This window comes from Panthera leo, chromosome A2 (genome assembly GCF_018350215.1).
Source record: "Panthera leo isolate Ple1 chromosome A2, P.leo_Ple1_pat1.1, whole genome shotgun sequence".
Classification (NCBI taxonomy): domain Eukaryota; kingdom Metazoa; phylum Chordata; class Mammalia; order Carnivora; family Felidae; genus Panthera; species Panthera leo.
The window spans coordinates 17,045,292-17,064,627 of NC_056680.1; the positions used below are offsets into that span (position 1 = coordinate 17,045,292).

The 19,336-nt window shown below is 52.7% G+C and overlaps 1 protein-coding gene across 8 annotated transcripts in view; it reads left to right on the top strand.

The window, feature by feature from the left end:
• DHX30 (DExH-box helicase 30) overlaps positions 1 to 19,336 on the top strand; it is a 30,232-nt gene that overhangs the window by 8,703 nt on the left and 2,193 nt on the right. For 2 of the 8 annotated variants that reach the window (XM_042929199.1, XM_042929197.1), the window contains 11 exons: positions 789 to 884; positions 8,056 to 8,186; positions 8,826 to 8,936; positions 13,175 to 13,476; positions 13,958 to 14,078; positions 14,808 to 14,957; positions 16,907 to 17,059; positions 17,363 to 18,199; positions 18,489 to 18,564; positions 18,651 to 18,755; positions 19,014 to 19,189. In XM_042929199.1, coding sequence (XP_042785133.1) covers positions 789 to 884; positions 8,056 to 8,186; positions 8,826 to 8,936; positions 13,175 to 13,476; positions 13,958 to 14,078; positions 14,808 to 14,957; positions 16,907 to 17,059; positions 17,363 to 18,199; positions 18,489 to 18,564; positions 18,651 to 18,755; positions 19,014 to 19,189 — 2,258 coding nt within the window. Of the gene's footprint in view, positions 1 to 788; positions 885 to 2,000; positions 2,030 to 4,253; positions 4,346 to 4,400; positions 4,478 to 6,077; positions 6,291 to 8,055; positions 8,187 to 8,825; positions 8,937 to 13,174; positions 13,477 to 13,957; positions 14,079 to 14,807; positions 14,958 to 16,906; positions 17,060 to 17,362; positions 18,200 to 18,488; positions 18,565 to 18,650; positions 18,756 to 19,013; positions 19,190 to 19,336 lie in introns of those variants that run through there. The other 6 variants (XM_042929194.1, XM_042929196.1, XM_042929200.1 and 3 more) reach the window with 6 other exon arrangements.

Genomic DNA, 19,336 nt, shown 5'->3' on the forward strand with positions numbered 1-19,336 from the left:
CAGACCCAGTGATTCTCTGGCGTTGTCACCATGTAGGTGATGTTAAACACATGGAGCCTTACTTACCCATACATGCCCACCTTCCCATGGGACAGTGATGTTCATATATATCAAAGTTTTGGAACTTAAAAATGTGCTTTGTAGGTCACTGACCTACAAGTAGTATTTAATCTGCAAATGAATGAAAGTGTTTGGAGTGGCAAGTCATTAACTTTTAGAAAGAGGGAGAAGACTGGTAAGTGTGGGTCTGGTCTTGACTTTCAGGGAGGACCCCAGCAGTCAGTTGGTCCTTCTCTTGCCCATTTCTTAGAGGGAAAGAATAATTTGAGATCTGGTAGCTAACGTGGTCATCTGGGAACCCACAGCAGATACAGGGAGAGCTACCGTAAGTGGATGACAGATAAGGGGATTTACACGGTACCATGATTTTTCAGTTTTTAATTGTTTTCCTGTCTCATCCTCATAATTCAAGACTATAGAGGACGATGTGAGATGGGTATTGAAGTCACATAAGGTGGCTTTGCAAACAGGGAGAGTTGAGGGCTCTTTTGAGAGTCAGGAAGGGATCTCTACAAAGCTATACTATATCACATCCATATAAAACAATTGCCTTCTTTCTGTGTGGAATTGGTGGCACTGTTTCTCAGAACCTGTGACTGGCTCAACAAACCGTCCAGCAGCCCTGCTGCCCAGAGCTCCTCACAGATGCTCTGGAGTGAGTCTGTTCAGGGGTCTGTAACTGGGAGGGGTGAGAACATGTCACCCTGATGCCCTCTCTCTTTCCCCAGATCGGGCCCAGCACAGGCAGCGTCAGTGCAAACTTCCCCCACCCCGCCTTCCACCCATGTGTGTCAACCCTGCCCCTGGAGGGACCATCTCTCGAGGTAAGGGAGGAGCCTTGCCTCCAGCATCAACTTGGTCCAGGGTCTGTGGGGAGGTGGGTGGTAGTGGGAGCCCAGGTACCAGGGTCATGGTCCTCTGGAGACCAAGTGAGAAGTGGGGCTAGTGGAGCTGTTGGAACCCTCAGGGGAGAGATCATTTGGAGAGGTCTGGGTTATTTCATGATCCTTGGCCACGTGGCTTAGACCCTATGGTCTCATCAGGCCTCCTTGTGTGACCAGGCATAAAGCCTAGGCTCAGTCTGGGTGTTCAGCACTCGTGTGGAGAATCTGCAGGGCTTGGATCTTCTAGGCAGTCCCTGGCTAAGGTGGTTTAGAAAGGGCAGGGTGCTTGTAGCAGGGCCAGAACAGAAAGCCCTAGCCAGGCCCAGTGTCCTCCATCTTGGAGGCTTTGGGGATGCCTGGAAGATCCCCTTCTATCACCCCCCCATTCCTCAAAGCACTTTACTGACATTAAAATGTTTTTTTAGTCTGTGTGGCAGGGTAGGCTCTGCCTTTGATTGGGGAGAATGTCAGAGTACCCAGACAGGTGATAACTCACCTCAGGTTCCACTGGAACCCAGGGATGGGCCAGGAATAGGACCCAGGGAAGCATCTCTGCCTGTGAGCGTCTCCTCTCTTCCCTCAGACTTAGCTCTTTTCCAGGTCTGCTAAGACCAGTGCTCTTGGTGGCTTCTTGCTTGTCCTGACAGCTGCCCCTCTCTGCCCCATTGGCTGCCTGTTCACACCCCTACCCCAGCTGCCTAGTGGAAGAACGCTAATTTAGATCACAGAGTCTTTGCCTCATGTGGAGACAGCATTCCACTTTAGGTTCTGTCTGTAAAGTGCTTTGAAGGTCAGGAGCTCAGGAAGGGTCGGGGAACACAGGGCACCTCAGTTTGCACAGCACATGCTGCTGCCCTATTCCCATGCAGTTTCCACATGTGATGCCCTCCTGCTGCAGTGGCCCTGACTCCACACAGCAGCATAGAAATAAATATTTCCAGCCCCCTTGGCCATTTGACTTAGATATTAGAGAAATGCCACCCCCCTACCATTACCAAAACAAGAGTTGATTGCCCTTTTTTTTTTCTTTCTTAAAATGCCCTGTAACTCGAAAAGGCTGAACGTTAACATTTCCAACATGGCAGGTGAGTGGCTTTGAGAGTGTCAGATGTGCTGTGGCTAAGCTTAAAGATGGTTAGGTGGGATGAACCAGGCCGCATGACTAGGCAGTGCCTCCTTGAGCACATGCAGAGAAGGCTGCTGTGCTTGGTGGGGGTGGGGAAAGGGAGGCAGCTGCTCCTGGTGGGGGACAGTCCCTGCACTGTCTTCCCTGGAGGAGCACAGACCCCCTGAGCCCGATTGTCTCCTCACAGCTGCGCCTCCAGAAGGCATCTGTGGGTGTATGTATCTTTGCCTCCCTTCTCTCTCTCTCTCTCTCTCTCTCTCTCTCTCTCTCTGTTTCTTTCCCTCTCTCCCTAAAAAAGTTTCTTGCCTCCATTTCTTCATCCCAGAGGCAACAGACCTCTTAGTCCACCCCTGACTGTTGGACCTTTCTGCCATGCTTTCTGATTCCCTGGAGGCCTCACTGGTGCCTCTGCCTTTAAGAAGGAAGTGTGTGTGGCAGAAATGGTCTCTCTGGTGTTCAGATAGGAAAACAGCACTCAGAAATGGTGGCCACTTGAATAGGTTTGGTCCCATCAGGGTCAAATTTGGAATTGGAAAAAGCTATCATCTCCTTTCGTGGTCTACCCCCACTCTACTGCCAACCTCTTACCAAGGCCTCTTTCGTAAAGGGGGAAGAACTTAAGAGCCTCTTCTGCCAGTCTTTCCCACCTACCCGGCTGTGAGACATAGAGCACTGGAAAGTAACAAGGGATAACACCCCTTCTGGCAGGATCCTGGGGCCACAGGACTAGTCCTTCCTGTTCATTCCCTCATTCAAATGTGTCCCCTCTTCTTGGTGCGATAGATTTACCTTGAGGGACCCTGCTGTGGCTTTATATATATGGACAGAAAAGCTGTGAGGATGGGTGGTGTGGTCAGGGTGGCCATCTGGCTCCTGTATCTACCTTTACCTTTCTTGTTGCCAGCCAAGGGGACCATTTCTTGCCATTTTGATCATCCACAAAATCTGTGGTTGAGTCCATTGACGAAATGTTGGCTGAGACGCTCCTTCTCACTTTCCAGAAGTTCTCCGGTCTGCCCAAAGTCTGGACTATCTTGGGCTTCCTCTTTTTTTTTTTTTTTTTTTAATGTTTATTTTTGAGAGAGAGAGACAGAGCATGAGCTGGGGAGGGGCAGAGAGAGAGGGAGACACAGAATCCGAAGCAGGCTCCAGGCTCTGTGCTGTCAGCACAGAGCCCAACGCGGGGCTCGAACCCACAGACAGTGAGATCACGACCTGAGCTGAAGTCAGACGCATAACTGACTGAGCCACCGAGGTGCCCCTTGGGCTTCCTCGTAATTGCTTTTTCCCTGGGGCTTCTGAAGTTTAGGGTCCTAAAACATCCTCCTGTGTATTCAGCAGATCCTTTACACTTTAATTCCACACTGCCAGATGTTGTTTAGCATATTTAGTACCAGATGTCATGCTTGATTCAGAAATGAACAGCGAGATCCCTGAGCCAGTGAAACGTCTTTTTTCAAAAGTTTCTTCCTTTTCACAGGCAAAGGAGTCACTCCCCAAAGAATGGAGAGTGGAGGAGAAGTCTTTAATTTTGGTGGAAAGCAAGAGGGCATACCTGAGCCCTTTTCTTCAAGATTCTCTAAGGCAGGAGTCGGCAAACTTTCTTTAAGGGTTGGAAAAGACATATTCGAGGCTTTGTGGGCCATATGGTTTCTCTTGCAGCTCCTTAACTCGGCTGTTATAATGCAAAAGCAGTGATAGATAATACATAAACAAATGAGCATGGCTATGTTCCAATAAAACTTTATTTATAAAAATAGGCAGTGGGTGGATTTGATCTGCAGACTGTAGTTTTGCAGCCTCTGCTTTAGACCAAAGGGGAGAAGATCACAAAACCAGAAGGTTTTCAAGAGCTAGTATAAGGGTTACCCTCATTTTACAAAGGGCAGTGAGGTTTGTGGAAGTGAAATATTTGCTCTAGGTGATACCAGCTATTAGAGCCCAGATGCAGCAAGTGAAATAGAAAAGGGGGACAAGGTCCCTGAGGACCAACTAGTTGGTTGGTATCACGTGATGCTTTTTTTAAACATAAAATTTCAAACATCTGTTTGAAATATGTTTTTTGAAATAGATAAAATAGTATAGTAACACCCCCCTGGCCCACCCATGCACTTATCACCCTGGTTGAACAGGGTGTCTCTCCCTCCACTTTGGCCCCTTTGGGAGCAGATCCAAGAAATCATAGCATTCTGACCTCAGCCCAAGTGGCTGTCAGAGTGCTATACTGAGGGCCTGCTGAATGAAGCACCATGATGGGCCCAGGGCCTGCTTTCAGGTGTGTGTTGGCGGGGAGGGAGGGCGGGGGGGTCAGGGAATGTCTTTCTGTCTAGACTTTTGTTTCCTTCAGCTTTCAGATACCACAGTTTTCAAAATTTGGCCTCAGCCCCTAATGCCATGACCAGTCTTGGTAAGCCTCTCGATTCTTTTGAGGGAATTTGGGCTGATAATAGTCCTTGAAAACTATCCTGAAGCTGGGTGGATGCCTTGGCTTTTGGCAAATTAGAGTGCCACTTGCCCAAATTCAAAGCAATTGTAGAACTGTATTCTGCCCCAACAGTCTTGCCACCTCAATGTAGGTGATCTAGATAGGGGTGTTTGATACAGATGGTGGTGTCCCCTTGTGAGGTCAGCCCACTGCTGCCAAGGCCACCTTCCCCTTTGCCCCTTTCCTGCTAGAAGCTCTCTGAGGAGGGAAGGGAGGAACTGGAGTTGAAGCTGCCCCACCCTGCCCTGGGTCTGTCTTTAAGGGATCTGTCCTCTCTTGTCTCAGACCTCAGTGGAGGGACTTCTCTAGAGCACTGTGCAGAGCCGCCTTCCAGACATTCCCATTTCATCCTGACCAGAGCCATACCAAATGAGTAGAGCAACTATGTCCTCATTTTCCCAACTGATGAAATTGCCCAAGGTTCACAGCTGGCAAGTGGCAGAGGTTGGACTAAGCACAAATATTAAGACTTAAATCCCATGTTCTTGACACAGGCCAGCAATTCCAATTGTGGTCTCAGACCTGTAGTCTCATTATCATCTGGGAACTTGTTAAAAATGCAGATTCTTGGGCCACACTACAGACCTAATGAATAAGAAACCTTGGGGGGGGGGGGTGGCTTCCAGTAATGTTTTCACAAGCTCTCCAGGAGTCATCAGAGTCAGATCTAGAATTATAAAACAAACAAACAAACAAACCCAGCCCTCGCAGCTTATCCCCAGCTGCACTGCCAGCCTCTAACTAAGCCCCTCCCTGTCACTGTCACTGCCCCAACATGCAGATTCTGTGTCATTCCTAGCCGAGCCAAATCTCTGTTCCTCAGTGCCATACGAGGCAGAAGGGGAACGAGCCTGGCTAGAACCCAGGCATTGTAGTTTGGAAACAATTCCATTTGGCTTTCAAACAAGTAAAAAAACAGCAGCCTCAGACTCGCACTGCTGGACCATCTCAGTTCTTGGCCACGTTTTCCAAGTCTGGTATTTTTCACTTTGACTCCAGCCCTGGGATTAAAACTGGTCTTATGTTAAAGAGGTCTTGCCTGTCCTGGATCCGGATTCTCCATCAGGGTTACTTTGTAAGCCATTATTAAATGAGATGGGGGTGCCCTGGTTTCGCAGTTATCCTCACTCTTAGGTCTGGAGTGCAAGCCAGTTTGTCAGGGCACGTGAGAGGTATTTATGAGCAGTGGGCGGGACCTAGAAGGAACTTGGGAGTTCATCTCCTTGGATGGATGTTGAGCTAAGGCCTGAACTTTTCCCAAAAAGCCCCCTTACGTCTCCCTGCCCCCGATTCAGACAACGAGCCTGTGCGTTTGCGTTTAACGGGAGAGTGAATTCAGCTGGGTGCCCGCGGTCCCAGGCTGCCCACGGGCGCGGCTGAGTGGGCGGGGAGCGCGGGCTCCGAGAACGCCTCCGCCGGCCCCCACCGCCGGTCCTCCCGGCCGCCAGGGGGCGTTCGGGTCGCTGCTCCCACGCTCCCGCCCCATCCTTGCAGGGCTCCGCGCCCGCGGGGGCCGGCGGGAGCGCGATGGCGGCCGCCAGGAGGTTTATGGCGCTGGCTGCCGGCGTCGCTCCGCGCCTGCGACCGCCGGGTCCCCGCGCCGCCGGGCGACAGGGACGCTCACGCGGCCTGTCGTCAGGCTGCGCCCGCCCCGATCACACGAAGGAGGCCGCCGAGGCCGAGGCAGGGGTGGCCCCCAGCGGGCCCGGGGAAGGCGACGGAAGCATGGTGAACGGTGAGGGCGGGGGCGGTCGGGCCGCGACGCCCTTGGCTCCCGGGGCTTGCAGAGCTGGGGGGCGCGGGCCGGGGTCAGGCTTGGTGGGCCGGGGCCCCTCTCCGCTAGGGGCCGAGACCGCCGGCCGCTGGCGGGCTGCAGTGCTGCTGTTGTAAAGCTCAGTGTGGCACAGGCCCAAACGGACCCCTGGCGCGGAGGTTCGGGGATTGGAGCGCCTGCACCTGGCATGAATAGGTGAGAGGCGCGGTACCTGGAGGGCGTGGGGAAAAAGAGGAGAACGTCCGTCTCTCGCCCGAATGGGTGGTCAAGGGTTAGAACATCGAGGGTAAGCACACGCTCACCAATGTGAGAAAGAACCCAAAATACACTTGGTACTTGAGGACCTGAGGTAGAGACCGAACGATTCCCATCGCTGTGTCTCCTGAATAGCCCAGGAATGAGACTGGTGAGAGCATCCCTGCCTAGCAGCGATGGATAGAGAGAGCCAGCCTCCTCTGGCCCTGTAGAGCTGGAGGGGGCACCAGTGCGCATCTGTTGTGCCTGGGGGTCTGGCGGGCCTCTTAACTTTGGGTCCCTCTGTGGGAACCCCTTTGAGCCTATTTAAATAGCGGTCTGAACGCTTGAATCTCGGTTGCTTTATAAGTTCTTTAGAGGGATGCAGGGTCAGGCAGAATTCTCCCTCATGGCCAGTTGTCACAGTCATCTGCTGCAAGGAAACAGTCTCAGCTCAGGAATAGAATTACATCAGAACTCCTGGAGGAGCTTTGTCAAAATACAGTGGCTTCCCCAACATCACCACCATTCCTAAGTGTCTGATGAGGATCAGGGTGGCCACTTGCTCTGAAAACTGTCCCTAGGTGATTTATGACTGATGCATGCAGGTGCACATGAACAAAGTTTCTTTTGGGGGCTGGTTTAAAGCTGAATATAACACCAGAGACTGTGGGTGGAGAACGAGAAGGCTTCCTGTCACCTCTGCCAGTCTCTGACCCTGCATCTCTCGAAGGGCCACTTTGGTGCTTTGGGGCCCTTACTTCTGATTTTAGCCACTCCCAGCTAAGCCTGGTGTCTGGCACAAGCTGCTTCTAGTTGGACATCTCACCCATTTGCGCTCTGGGATTGATCCAAAGTACAAGTGAAAAACAAGCGAGGTACTTCTCATGATGCCTGCTGCATCCTGCCTCCACTTGACTCCAGTGAACTTGGGGGAGGAATAGCTTATGCAGAGGTCTTGGTTGTGGAGACCTCTGATCAATATCCTTACACATAATCTGGCTCTCAGAGGCCTTTCGCAAGGTGCCGAGGTACAGTTGAGGGCTGGGGCCTGGTGTTCAGACTTTGTGTGTCTTTTGTTTTAGGAGGGGCCTCGCATTGTCTTATCTCCAGTTTGTGTGTGTGGTGGATTTTTGTTTCATTTTTTGTTCGGTACCTTCTTCGAGACATCAGACGAGGGGGATGTGTTGCCACCTAGGCTTCTGTAGCTGATATGTTAAATCAGGAGCTTGTGGGGAAGAGGATGCTGGCTGGTTCTCCTCTGTGGTGTGTGGCTCACTGGTCTTTCTTCTGGAAACGGTTGTGCAAGTGGGTCTGGTCACGCACTGTCCCTGAAAACCATGAAGCCGTTCCTCCTTCTCCAAGATGCTCCCGGGTGGTTTGGGGTCACAAGCCAACATCCTCAGTATCCAGCCCAGGGTTGTCCTGATACGCACCCCATGGGTTTTTTAAAAGAAAAAAAACGATAATGCTTTTGTTCTTATTTTCTTAGCTTCTAGGGACCTATTAAAAGAGTTCCCACAGCCCAAAAACCTTCTCAACAGTGTAATTGGAAGAGCCCTCGGCATCTCACATGCAAAAGACAAATTGGTCTACGTGCACACGAATGGACCGAAGAAAAAGGTAACTCACTGGTGGTTGGGAGACGTGTTGGTCTGACTCTCAGGAAGGAAGCTGGCTGCCGTCTTCTCCCTCAGGTTTCTTTGTCAAGGAGGCCATAGAGTGGGTTTTGCTAATTGTACATGGTCAGCAGAGAATCTCAAAGCAAAGCTAGGTTTGAAAAAGAGCCTGGTTTAGAGAAGGGGGAACTCAGGGCAGGTGAGGTGAGGAGTCTGTTCTCATCTTGTGTGTGTCAGGCCTCTGTACTGATCCCTGGTTTTGGTCCCCTGTTGACTAACTGGGACTGCAGAGGGTTAGAGTTGATAAAAATTCCTGTTCCTAGAGTCTTGTAGGTCCTGGGACCCACAGAAGCATGCAGGCAAACCATTCTGAATGAAGATTTTTAACAATAAAGATGGGTCCCACCTTGCTCTCTGGCTAGAACATGGCACTTTGAAGAAGCCAAACATCTTGAGGTGGGATGAACGGCTTGAGGACGGGAAGGTTAGAGCCTCACGGGGGTTAGCCATGGGCGTGGGGTGCTGCCTGCACTCGGCTCTGCTGCCCGCAGGCCCACAGCTGTGCCATTCGCACTCCGTGTGATTTACAGCAGCTCTGCAGTCTGGAAAGGCGACCATCCTCATTCTCTCTTCTCTTTCCCAGAAAGTCACCCTCCACATAAAGTGGCCCAAGAGCGTGGAGGTAGAAGGCTATGGCAGCAAGAAGATCGACGCTGAGCGACAGGCTGCAGCCGCGGCCTGCCAGCTGTTCAAGGTGACCCTTCCCTAGCAAAAGCCAGGCAGACCTCCATCCACCCTGGGAAATTCCTTGCCCCTGGCTCTGATGGTCTTTCTGGTGCCACGTGCATGTAGGTGGAAGCTGACAGTGTTCACTCACTCACCCGTCCTTCCCACCTTGTGGTTCTTTCCTTGCTGCGCAGCCAGCAAGGGAATATTTGCTGGTTTGGTTTGTTTTTTTTGCCTCTGTGGTTACCTACCTCCTGTGGTTTCAGAAAACACAGGAGAACTCTTTATGAAAAATACTCCCTTTGTACAGCAGCAGAGCTATACTTCGCGTTATTTCGTGTGTGTTTTCGCTGCACCCACACAATTCTCTCTTACTTGTAATGGAAGCATGGTTGTTGCTACCCTCACTTCCTGGTGGTCGGGCATGGGCCGCTTTTAGGTTCTTGGTTACCTGGTATTTAACTAGACTTTCAGTGTTGCCTGCCAGCCTTTCTGTCCATCCCTACTTGGCTTCCTCTGTGGCTGCGCCAACCATTGCTCTTCCTTAGGCTCCTCAGTCTTCATTTCTGCTCCAGTGAGGACAAAGCTGTAGAATGCATATTCCTTCAGATTCTCTCCCACTGAATCCCTAGGCCTTTGCCATCCCTCCTTCCTTCCTGCATCTGAGGAGGAAAGGCCCTCTTCCCAGCCTTGGCCCCCCACACCACCCTTCTCTTTTCTGTATCCCCTTTCTGTGTCTTCTTCATCCCCTCTCCCGTCCTTTCATTTAATTTTCGGATCCTTCCTCTTGAGCCTTTTCAGTGGGCTTCACGCATACTTCAGTGTCCTGATCCCTCCCGTCAGCCCCGCTCCCATGGTTTCCAGAAAGCACACAGCTTTCTGTGCCCATGGCTTGCATTTTTTCCACTGCATTGTTGTGGCCCTTGTCCTGTTTGCTGGTTGCCTTTTCCCCATAGTGCGTGACAAATAGCAGTGGTCACCAGGCGATTGTTGATGGACTGGAACAGTGCTCTGCCAGGCCAGCCTTTCACAGTTCTCGCTTTGCTCAAATGTTTCAGGCATAGCTTCCTCAGCCCCTGGATTACTCCTCCCTCTCCTCCTCTCTGGGTCACTACAGGCTCCTCTTCCTTTCCTACCCTCTGTGAACATTTCTTTTTTCTCTGTCCCTTCTTCCCGGGGGAAAGCTTGTCTCTTAGAGGTTCAGCCAGCCTCATTGCCGAATTTCTCAGACACCTCCATCTCTCCGAGCAGCTCTACCTCCAGGAATCTCTCCTGCGGGGAGGGTGATTTTGACTGCCGTGGACATTTGGGAATGTGTGGAGACATTTTTGGTGGCCACAACCGGAGGAGTGCTACCGGCATGAAGCCGGGGATGCACAGCATGGCCCCTACAACAGAATTACCTGGCCCCAGATGTCAGTAATGCTGAGGGTGAGAAATCCTTCTCTGGATGTTGAAGGCAGCCTATATGCAGCAAGTCATGGTCACGTTTCTCTCCTCCCAGCCCTTTCTCTGTTCCCGATCTACGCTCAGCTCATAGCCTCTTTTTTGCATATACGTTTGTTGAATTGTGGTAAGTTACACAAAATATAAAATGTACCGTCTGGACCGTTTTTTAGTGAACGCTCCAGTAGTATTAAACCTCATGCAGCCAATCTCCAGAACTTTGTCGCCTTGTAAAACTGAAACTCCATACTCATTAAACAATAAACGCCTGTTCCCTGCCCCCTCAGCCCCTGTCAGCCACCATTCTACTGCCTGTTTCTGTGAATGTGACTCCATCAGAGACTTCATATCCTCACACCAGTGGAATCGTACGGTATTTGTCTCTGTGACTAGCTTATCGTAGTTCGCATAGTGAGCTCAAGGCCCGTCCGTGCAGCCTGTGTCAGAATCCCCTCCCGTTGAAGGCTGCATAATACTCCATCGGAGGGATATACCAGACTCTGTGTATTCATTTATCCATCAAAGGGCCTCTCTGGTTGTTTCCACCTTTTGGTTATTGTGAATAATGCTTCTGTGAACCTGAGTGTCCAAATAATCTCTTCGGGACGTGGCTTTCAGTTGCTGGATCGTACGGTGGTATGGTAATATGGTATGTGTGTAGCATGTAGCATGGTATGCTGTGTAGTATGGTAGTCCAGGTGGAGGAAGTGCCATACCGTCTTCACGGTAGCCGTAACATGTCACATTCCCACCAGCGGCGCACGAGGACTCCAGTCTCTCCTCATCGTCACCAGCACTGTCTGTTGTTTTCCCTAATGGGTGCGAGGTGGTATCTCATGGTTTTGGTTTGCATTTCCGTAATGAGTACTGATGTTAATCACCTTTTCTCTCTGTCTCTCTCTTTTTTTTTAAGGTAAATTCCTATATTTGTGTTAACCGCACACTGTTTTCCCAGTATGTAAAACATCGTATAGGTTAGCTAAAAAGGACAGAATGCAGCAAAAGGCAGTGTTTGCTTTTCCATCTCCAGTTGTCCCTGTCAGAAGAGCGGTATGTCGGCTCTTCACAGCTGCCATAAACATATTCCCTCACCGTATCCTTTGTATGTCTTCCCCTTGAGAAACGCACAGCTACAAATTTCAGGGAGCTGCACTTGGGCCAGGTGGGGCCTCCTTCTGAGACATTACTGGGGGAAGGGAAGGGACTGCTTTCATACACTCTTTTTGACCCGATGAAGTTAAAAATGTTGCAAATGCCCTAGAGCAATATGAAACCATGCTGACGAGGAGTTTGTGGAAAACTAAGTTCCACGGTCAAAAATACAGTGATTGCTTCTCTGGGGGAATTCTTCCCCCAAATGTACCTTGATCAGGAGGGAGCACATTTTGAGGATTTGTGCCTGTAGGTATCATTTTATGCCATGCTGCAGAGAGCTGTAGTTTTTGAGAATGCTTTGCTTGTGCTGTTGACCGTTTGTCTACCTTTTTTGGAGAAATGCCTGTTGAAGTTCTTTGCCTGTTGTTTAATCGGAGTGTTTTTGTTGTTATAGGAGTCCTTTATGTGCTCTGCGGCACCCAGCCTTTTCGTTCCCCAGTATCTATACTCACATCCACTGGCTCTTTCCTTCCCCCCCAAACCAGATCATCGAGCATTGCTCTTGTGCTTGGTGCCAGTTGCCAGCAACACAGAGGTGACTGAGTGTGTGCTTGTCAAGCGTGCAAGAAGCTTATCCAGACTTTGATTGGAATTCTGTTAACTGTGTTCATCTAGCTTCTCACTTTGTGGTTCCTTAGACCCTGGTCATCTGCATTTCTGTTCTGCCTCGTGGATTCTGTTTCTTGGGGGCAGGGACCAGGTTTCATCTCTTCTAATGGTGCTCAGGGTAACCAGCGTGTTGCTTCGTATGTGCTAGAGAGTCAGCATGTTTTATTTGGTACTCTGTCTAGAAAAGAATAAAGCTATATTTCAAAACAATGGATTTTGCATGAATGGCTTTATAAGCATCCCAGGTTATTTCTAGAATACATTCTTAGCGTAGGATTCTTATGTCAGGGATAGATCTGCTTTGTGGTGTGGGCTCCATTTTCCCTAACTGCTATATTCACTGAAGCTTTTTGGATCACTTTGTGAATGCATCTGCTTCCCCATTCCCTGGGGGTTTTTTCTCCCTTCAGTTTTTTGTTTAATAGGTGTAAGAGCTTACTTTGTCTTTTTCATGTGTCAGAGCTAGACTTGTTTGTTTATCTTAAGGGGAGGGAGGTGCAGAGAGAGGGAGAGACAGAATCCCAAACAGGCTCGGCTCTGATAGCATAGAGTTTGACTCAAGGCTCGGACTCCCAAACCATGAGATTTTGATTTGACCTGAGCCAAAATCAAGTCATTGGATGCTGAATCAGCTAAGCCACTCAGGCACCCCTTCGGAGCTAGACTTTTTTTTTTTTTTTTTTTAAAGTGTATTTATTTATTTTGAGAGAACAAGTGGAGGATAGTCAGAGAGGGAGAGAGAGAATTTCAAGCAGGTTCTGCACTGTTGGCACAGAGCCCGGCGTGGGGGCTCAAACACATGAACTATGAGATCATGACCTGAGCTGAAACCAAAAGTCAGACGCTAAACCGACTGAGCCACCCAGGCACCCTCAGTGCTGGACATGTTAAGGGCCCTCTTGATGTCTAGTCTTGGACCTGGGGCTGAAGCAGGCAGACAGGTACAAAGGGGCTTGGCTCCTGCATAGGGGACTTTTAGCGTAAGGGAGCAGGTTCTGGGCGGACTGAGGTGTGAGAATGGACCCTCACGACATGCCTTTTGCCCCCACCCCCCAGGGCTGGGGCCTGCTGGGTCCCCGAAACGAGCTGTTTGATGCAGCCAAATATCGTGTGCTAGCCGATCGCTTTGGCTCTCCGGCTGACAGCTGGTGGCGCCCAGAACCCACCATGCCACCTACTTCCTGGCGGCAGCTGAATCCCGAGAGCATCCGGCCAGGGGGACCTGGGGGCCTGTCCCGCTCCTTGGGCCGGGAGGAAGAGGAGGATGAGGAGGAAGAGCTAGAAGAGGGGACCATTGATGTCACCGACTTCCTGTCCATGGCCCAGCAGGACTCCCACACCCCACTCAGGGACTCGAGGTAGAGCTGGACGTGGGGGATGCAGGGAAGCTGGCTGCGCCTTGACGCGGGGATGGGAGATGTTCCCTGGGAGCCTTCTCGGAGATGGGAGGGCCCCCGCTACACCTCAGCCTGTGAGTCCCATTGTTCATTGGTACATCTGCCATTCCTGGGGAAAGCGGTCTTGTACGGCGTGGCTGGGCTCGTGCAAAACGGCAGTGTGGACCCTCCGTCCAGCTCATACTTGGGTCCCTCCAAGTCCCAGCCACTACTCTGCCCCTGGGCCCCTGCCCCCTGTCCCCAATTATCCGTTTGGGGAAACTGAGGGGGCGTCAGTCATGCTGTGTTTCTGAGAGGATCACATGCTGAGCGAAGATGCCTGGCCTGCCATCTTTTCCATGCCTCCCACTGCAGTGTCCTGCCCCCGTGGGCCTCAGAGCCTGAGGGGAAATTGGCCTGGGAAGAGATAGAGCTTTTTCACCTAAACTTTTGGTCCTCCCAGGGGGGGTTCCTTTGAAATGACAGACGACGACAGTGCTATTAGGGCTCTGACCCAGTTTCCACTTCCCAAGAACCTTCTGGCCAAAGTGATTCAGATAGCAACATCGTCCTCCACAGCTAAGGTGAGTTGGGTATCCTGGAACGTGTGGGGTGGGGAGCTGGCTTGGTTGTGTGTGCTTTTCCCCGGGGCCAGGTCGGAGGGAAGCTACAGGTATGTGTGATGGTGGAGGATACCTGTACCTTCAGCCCGTACCTAGGCCAGTCAGGGGTCTGGGGTTCTTGGCCTGTGAGGAGTGTGAAGCAGTCAGGACGGAATAGACATCGGTGTAGGAGCTCCGGGTGGGCTGGTGCCGCGGGAGCCGGAGACCCAAGCTTGGTCCAGGGTGGCTGGGAGGAGTGGGGGGTGTGTGGCGCTGTCTTGCCGAGGCATGAATTTCATCTCTGTGTCCGGGCTCAGGGCTTCAGTAAGCACAGCTTCTCTCCAGGGGTAAGGCCTTCACGCACCCCCAGGATGTGCCTGGTTCTGGCTCATGCCGACTGCTCACCCCACAGCTGCCACCATCCCTGTTGTCTTCAAAGGTGCTGAGAGCACACTAGGCTAGGAGGGTGGGTGGCGGCATTGTCCAGAGGCTGTCTTCTTCTCTGAAACCACAGGATGGCCAGAGAAGCCAGCCCAGGCCTAGGGATCTGCAGCCCTAGAGGGGCTTCCTTCTGCCTGTACATTGGCCCATCTCGCGTGGCTGATGTTTGGCACCTGCTAAGATGGGGGTTAATTCCATGACTGGGTTCTTTGGCATTCTGAGGATGCATTCTCTGTCTTTCCATAATCATCTCTCTCGCCTTCCGCGTAGAACCTCATGCAGTTTCATACCGTGGGCACCAAGACCAAGCTGTCTACCCTCACTCTGCTTTGGCCCTGTCCCATGACCTTTGTCGCCAAAGGGCGCCGCAAAGCGGAGGCTGAGAATAAGGCAGCAGCCCTGGCCTGCAAGAAACTGAAGGTGAGTCCAGGCGGGTCCGTGGTGTGAGGCATGGGAGATCTTAGAGCTCCCCTACCCTTGGCAAATTGGCCCAAGTCTCCAGGAAATGAAACCCACCACACTAGGCCTTTGAAAGCCTGAGCACAATAGCATCTGGTGTCCAAGCCTTGCTTCTCTGACCACACGACTGCTGTTTCTAGGAATCCCTCACTCTCTCAGAAGGTGCTTTGCCTGCGAGCTCAGCCTTTTTGGTGTTGTTGCCCAAAGCCGGGTGAACCCGGGAGGGGACGTGCCTGTTGCTGTGAACAGCAAAAAGCAGGAGGAATGGTGCTGTGCCAAGCGGCAGTCTTGGCGTCTAGAGAGATCTTAGTTATCTGGGCTTTGTGGGCGAAACGAGTAATAAGATGTTTATGTGGGATGGAGATTGGAGATTCATTTAACCCCAAGTTGTGCACAGTGGGGCCTCCAGTGGGCAGTTCCCTTGGAGAGGCCTCGGAGGCCAGCTGTGCCCAGCAGTAGGAGCCATCGCTACCGTGCCTGCTGGAGAAGTGGGGGATCTGAACCCACATCAGTACAGGTTTAGGTGTTTTTGTTTTTGTTTTTAATTTTTAAAAAATGTTTATTTTTGAGAGAGACAGAGCATGAGTGGGGGAGGGGCAGAGAGAGCGGGAGACACAGAATCCGAAGCAGGCTCCAGGCTCTGAGCTGTCAGCACAGAGCCCGATGTGGGGCTTGAACTCCCGAACCGCGAGATCATGACCTGAGCTGCATTTGGACGCTTAACCGACTGAGCCACCAGGTACCCCAGTACAGGTTTAGTTTGCAGAGGAAGAGAGCAAGGAGGGCCTGCTTTGCTCTGGTCAGATATACCGTTGGTGTGTGTTCGGCTCTGGGAACCCCGTTTCTGAATGAGAGCCCAGAGAATAGGAGAGGGAGAGATACAGATGCCTGTGGCTCAGGAGACCAAACTGGGGCTAATCGGTAGAACTTTTCAGAGGTCTGAATTTTAACTTGACAGATACAGGTAACTGAGGATCAGGAGGCTCTCGGCATGGGACAGCCCTGTCTCGGAAAGGAGCTGGCTCCCGGTTGGCAACGGTGCTCCCGCTGCTGGCCGCTTGTCAGAGGCCACAGGTAAACTCTCAGGCCTTTCCTGGAGTGAGGTGGCCGAGTGGGTCCAGGGACTAGATCCTTGTTTTTGAGACCTGCCGGGAAGCCAGAGGAAAGAGATCAGGCCCTGTGGGGGCAGGCTTGAAGGAGGGAGTATTTGATCTGAGCTTCAGAGGGCGAGTAGAATCCTGATGTTACAGGTGACAGGAACATGAGACTAGGGAAAAAGACTGGTTTTGCACACTTGCCTGAAGTGTTGGGATGCCTTGTTTTATGTCTGATGAGGTGGCTTTGGACATGTAGGGAAATAAGATGCAGTGTTCATTGAGTTGTATGAGTAGACATTTCCAAGAAATTCTATGTACATTCATGTAAAGGGGTCACGGATAGAAAGGGTATTGTGGAGATGGGGTGGCGCGGCAGCTGGAACGGAAAGGTCGCGGGGGGGCGGGGTGTGCTTTGGAGGCAGTGAACACAGAGGGTGCTCGTGAGGTCGTGATGGGGTCATTAAGGGCCTGGCCTGCCTGGCTGAGGTGTCCATGTTGGGAATTCATAGAGGTGAGATTGGGCTGTTGTGGGGCCCCTGGCTGCTCAAGGAGAACTTTCTGAGGGGTATTCCTCTCAAGCAGGTCCAGTCTTACTTTTCTTGAATTGATTTTTACTAGTTTTGGGGCAGGGGTGAAGAGTTACATTTTCCTGGAATTCCTCTTTTCTGCACAACATCCACTTAAAAGCAAAATCTCTTAGGAAAGAGGTTGCTCTGCACAATTTCTCTCAAGCTTCTGAGCCTGTCTGGGCCCGTTCTGGAGAGGCAGGGGCGTAGATCAACCTGTAGTGTCCCCCCTTCCCCCCCCCTGCAGAGCCTGGGCCTGGTGGACCGCAACAACGAGCCGCTCACCCACGCCATGTATAACCTGGCCTCCTTGCGTGAGCTGGGTGAGACCCAGCGCCGGCCGTGTACCATCCAGGTGCCTGAGCCCATCCTCCGCAAGATAGAAACCTTCCTGAACCATGTAAGAGAACCAGAACCCCTTCTGCAACCCACCCCCACCTCAGTCTTCCCTGCACTGAGTCTCTACCTGCAACCGGCAGGAGTGACTCCCCGTTTTCCCTGAGGAGGTTGGAGTGTGGGAGCACCCATGCCCTGAGTAGCCCAGTCCTGCCCATGAGAGTCCTTGGGCAGTCGTGTACTGAGTTTGCCGGCCAGCGGGCTGGGCCATGGCGTCTGGCCCAGGTGAATTGTGTGGCAGGGCTTGTGAGTGAATGAGGAAGACGGTATCTGTCTCACCATTTTGCTTGCTTCTCCCATCCTGCAGTACCCTGTGGATAGTTCATGGATCACCCCAGAACTCCGGCTGCAGAGTGATGACGTCTTGCCCTTGGGCAAGGACTCGGGGCCCCTGAGTGACCCTATCACAGGCAAGCCCTACGTGCCCCTGTCAGAAGCAGAGGAGGTCCGTCTGAGCCAGAACTTGCTGGAGCTGTGGCGGCGGCGAGGGCCAGTCTGGCAGGAGGCCCCCCAGCTCCCTGTGGACCCGCATCGGGACACAATCCTCAATGCCATTGAGCAGCACCCGGTGGTGGTCATCTCTGGGGACACGGGCTGTGGAAAGACCACACGCATCCCCCAGCTGCTGCTAGAGCGCTATGTGACCGAGGGCCGCGGTGCCCGCTGCAATGTGATCATCACCCAGCCGCGCCGCATCTCCGCTGTGTCGGTGGCACAGCGGGTCAGCCACGAACTGGGCCCCTCTCTGCGCCGGAACGTGGGCTTCCAGGTGCGGTTGGAAAGCAAGCCCCCGGCCCGAGGCGGGGCCTTGCTCTTCTGCACCGTGGGCATCCTGCTGCGGAAGCTGCAGAGCAACCCCAGCCTGGAGGGCGTGAGCCATGTCATCGTGGACGAGGTCCATGAGCGGGACGTGAATACAGACTTCCTGCTTATTTTGCTCAAGGGCCTGCAGCGGCTCAACCCGGCCCTGCGGCTGGTGCTCATGAGCGCCACGGGCGATAACGAGCGCTTCTCCCGCTACTTTGGTGGCTGCCCTGTCATCAAGGTGCCAGGCTTCATGTACCCCGTCAAGGAGCACTACCTGGAGGACATTCTGGCCAAGCTGGGCAAGCACCAGTACCCGCACCGGCACCGGCACCACGAGGTGAGGGGACGTGCCTGCCCCAGCCCTCCCCGGCCTTCCCTCTGGATTCCCCTCCTCCCTGTCCCTGTGGCTTGGTGGCCTAGGGTGAGTTAACGCTCCCGAGCTTGTTTCCTTGGTAGAAATGAAATGATGGGGGTGGGGGGGGGTGGGGGCGGCAGGAGGGGGGCTTCTGGGCAAGGGTGTGGTGAGGGTTGGAGGTGACAGGTTGAGTGCCTGGGCCTCACTGAGTCACAGAGTGACTGTGTCCTTCCCTGGGGCTGTGACTGTGGCCTGTCTTCCCCCAACCTAGTCTGAGGATGAATGTGCACTTGACTTGGACCTCGTGACGGACCTGGTTCTGCACATTGATGCCCGAGGGGAACCAGGTGGGTGCTTTCCCCTCTGCCCCGGCCCCACCCTGACCTCCACTTGCCGGAGAGTGACAGCTCATGCCTGCAGGGCCCCTTTACAGGTGGGATCCTCTGCTTCCTGCCTGGGTGGCAGGAGATCAAAGGAGTGCAGCAACGCCTCCAGGAGGCCCTGGGCATGCACGAGAGCAAGTACCTGATCCTGCCAGGTGAGAGCATGCATGTGAGGCCTTCTGCCCTCACACACCAGTCTTGCCCTCTGTCCTGGGGACTGACCCAACTGGGACTCGAGGGGCCTGGGTTTCTGACCAGGCTGCCCTAATTTTGTTGGTTTTTCTACTTTTACTGGGCGTATTCTTGATCTGGGCCTCAGTTTCATCAAAATGGGGTCAAAATCCTTGCCCTGTGCCCTCATCACAGGGAGCAGGAGCAGTGCCCATAACCAGCGTGTTCTTGCTGCCCACCAGTGCACTCCAACATCCCCATGATGGACCAGAAGGCCATATTTCAGCAGCCGCCAGTTGGGGTGCGCAAGATCGTCTTGGCCACCAATATCGCGGAGACCTCAATTACAGTCAATGACATTGTGCACGTGGTGGACAGCGGTCTGCACAAGGAGGAACGCTATGACCTGAAGACCAAGGTGGCACCCATCTCCTGGGCCTAGCCAGCCCCTGGGGGAAGAACGACAAGTTCCAAGGTGGCCCCCAGCCCAGATGGGCCTTGGAGCTGCCCTGTGTGTCTGAAGGAAGCCACACTCATGGGCTCTCGGTGTCCCTGTTGGGGGGGC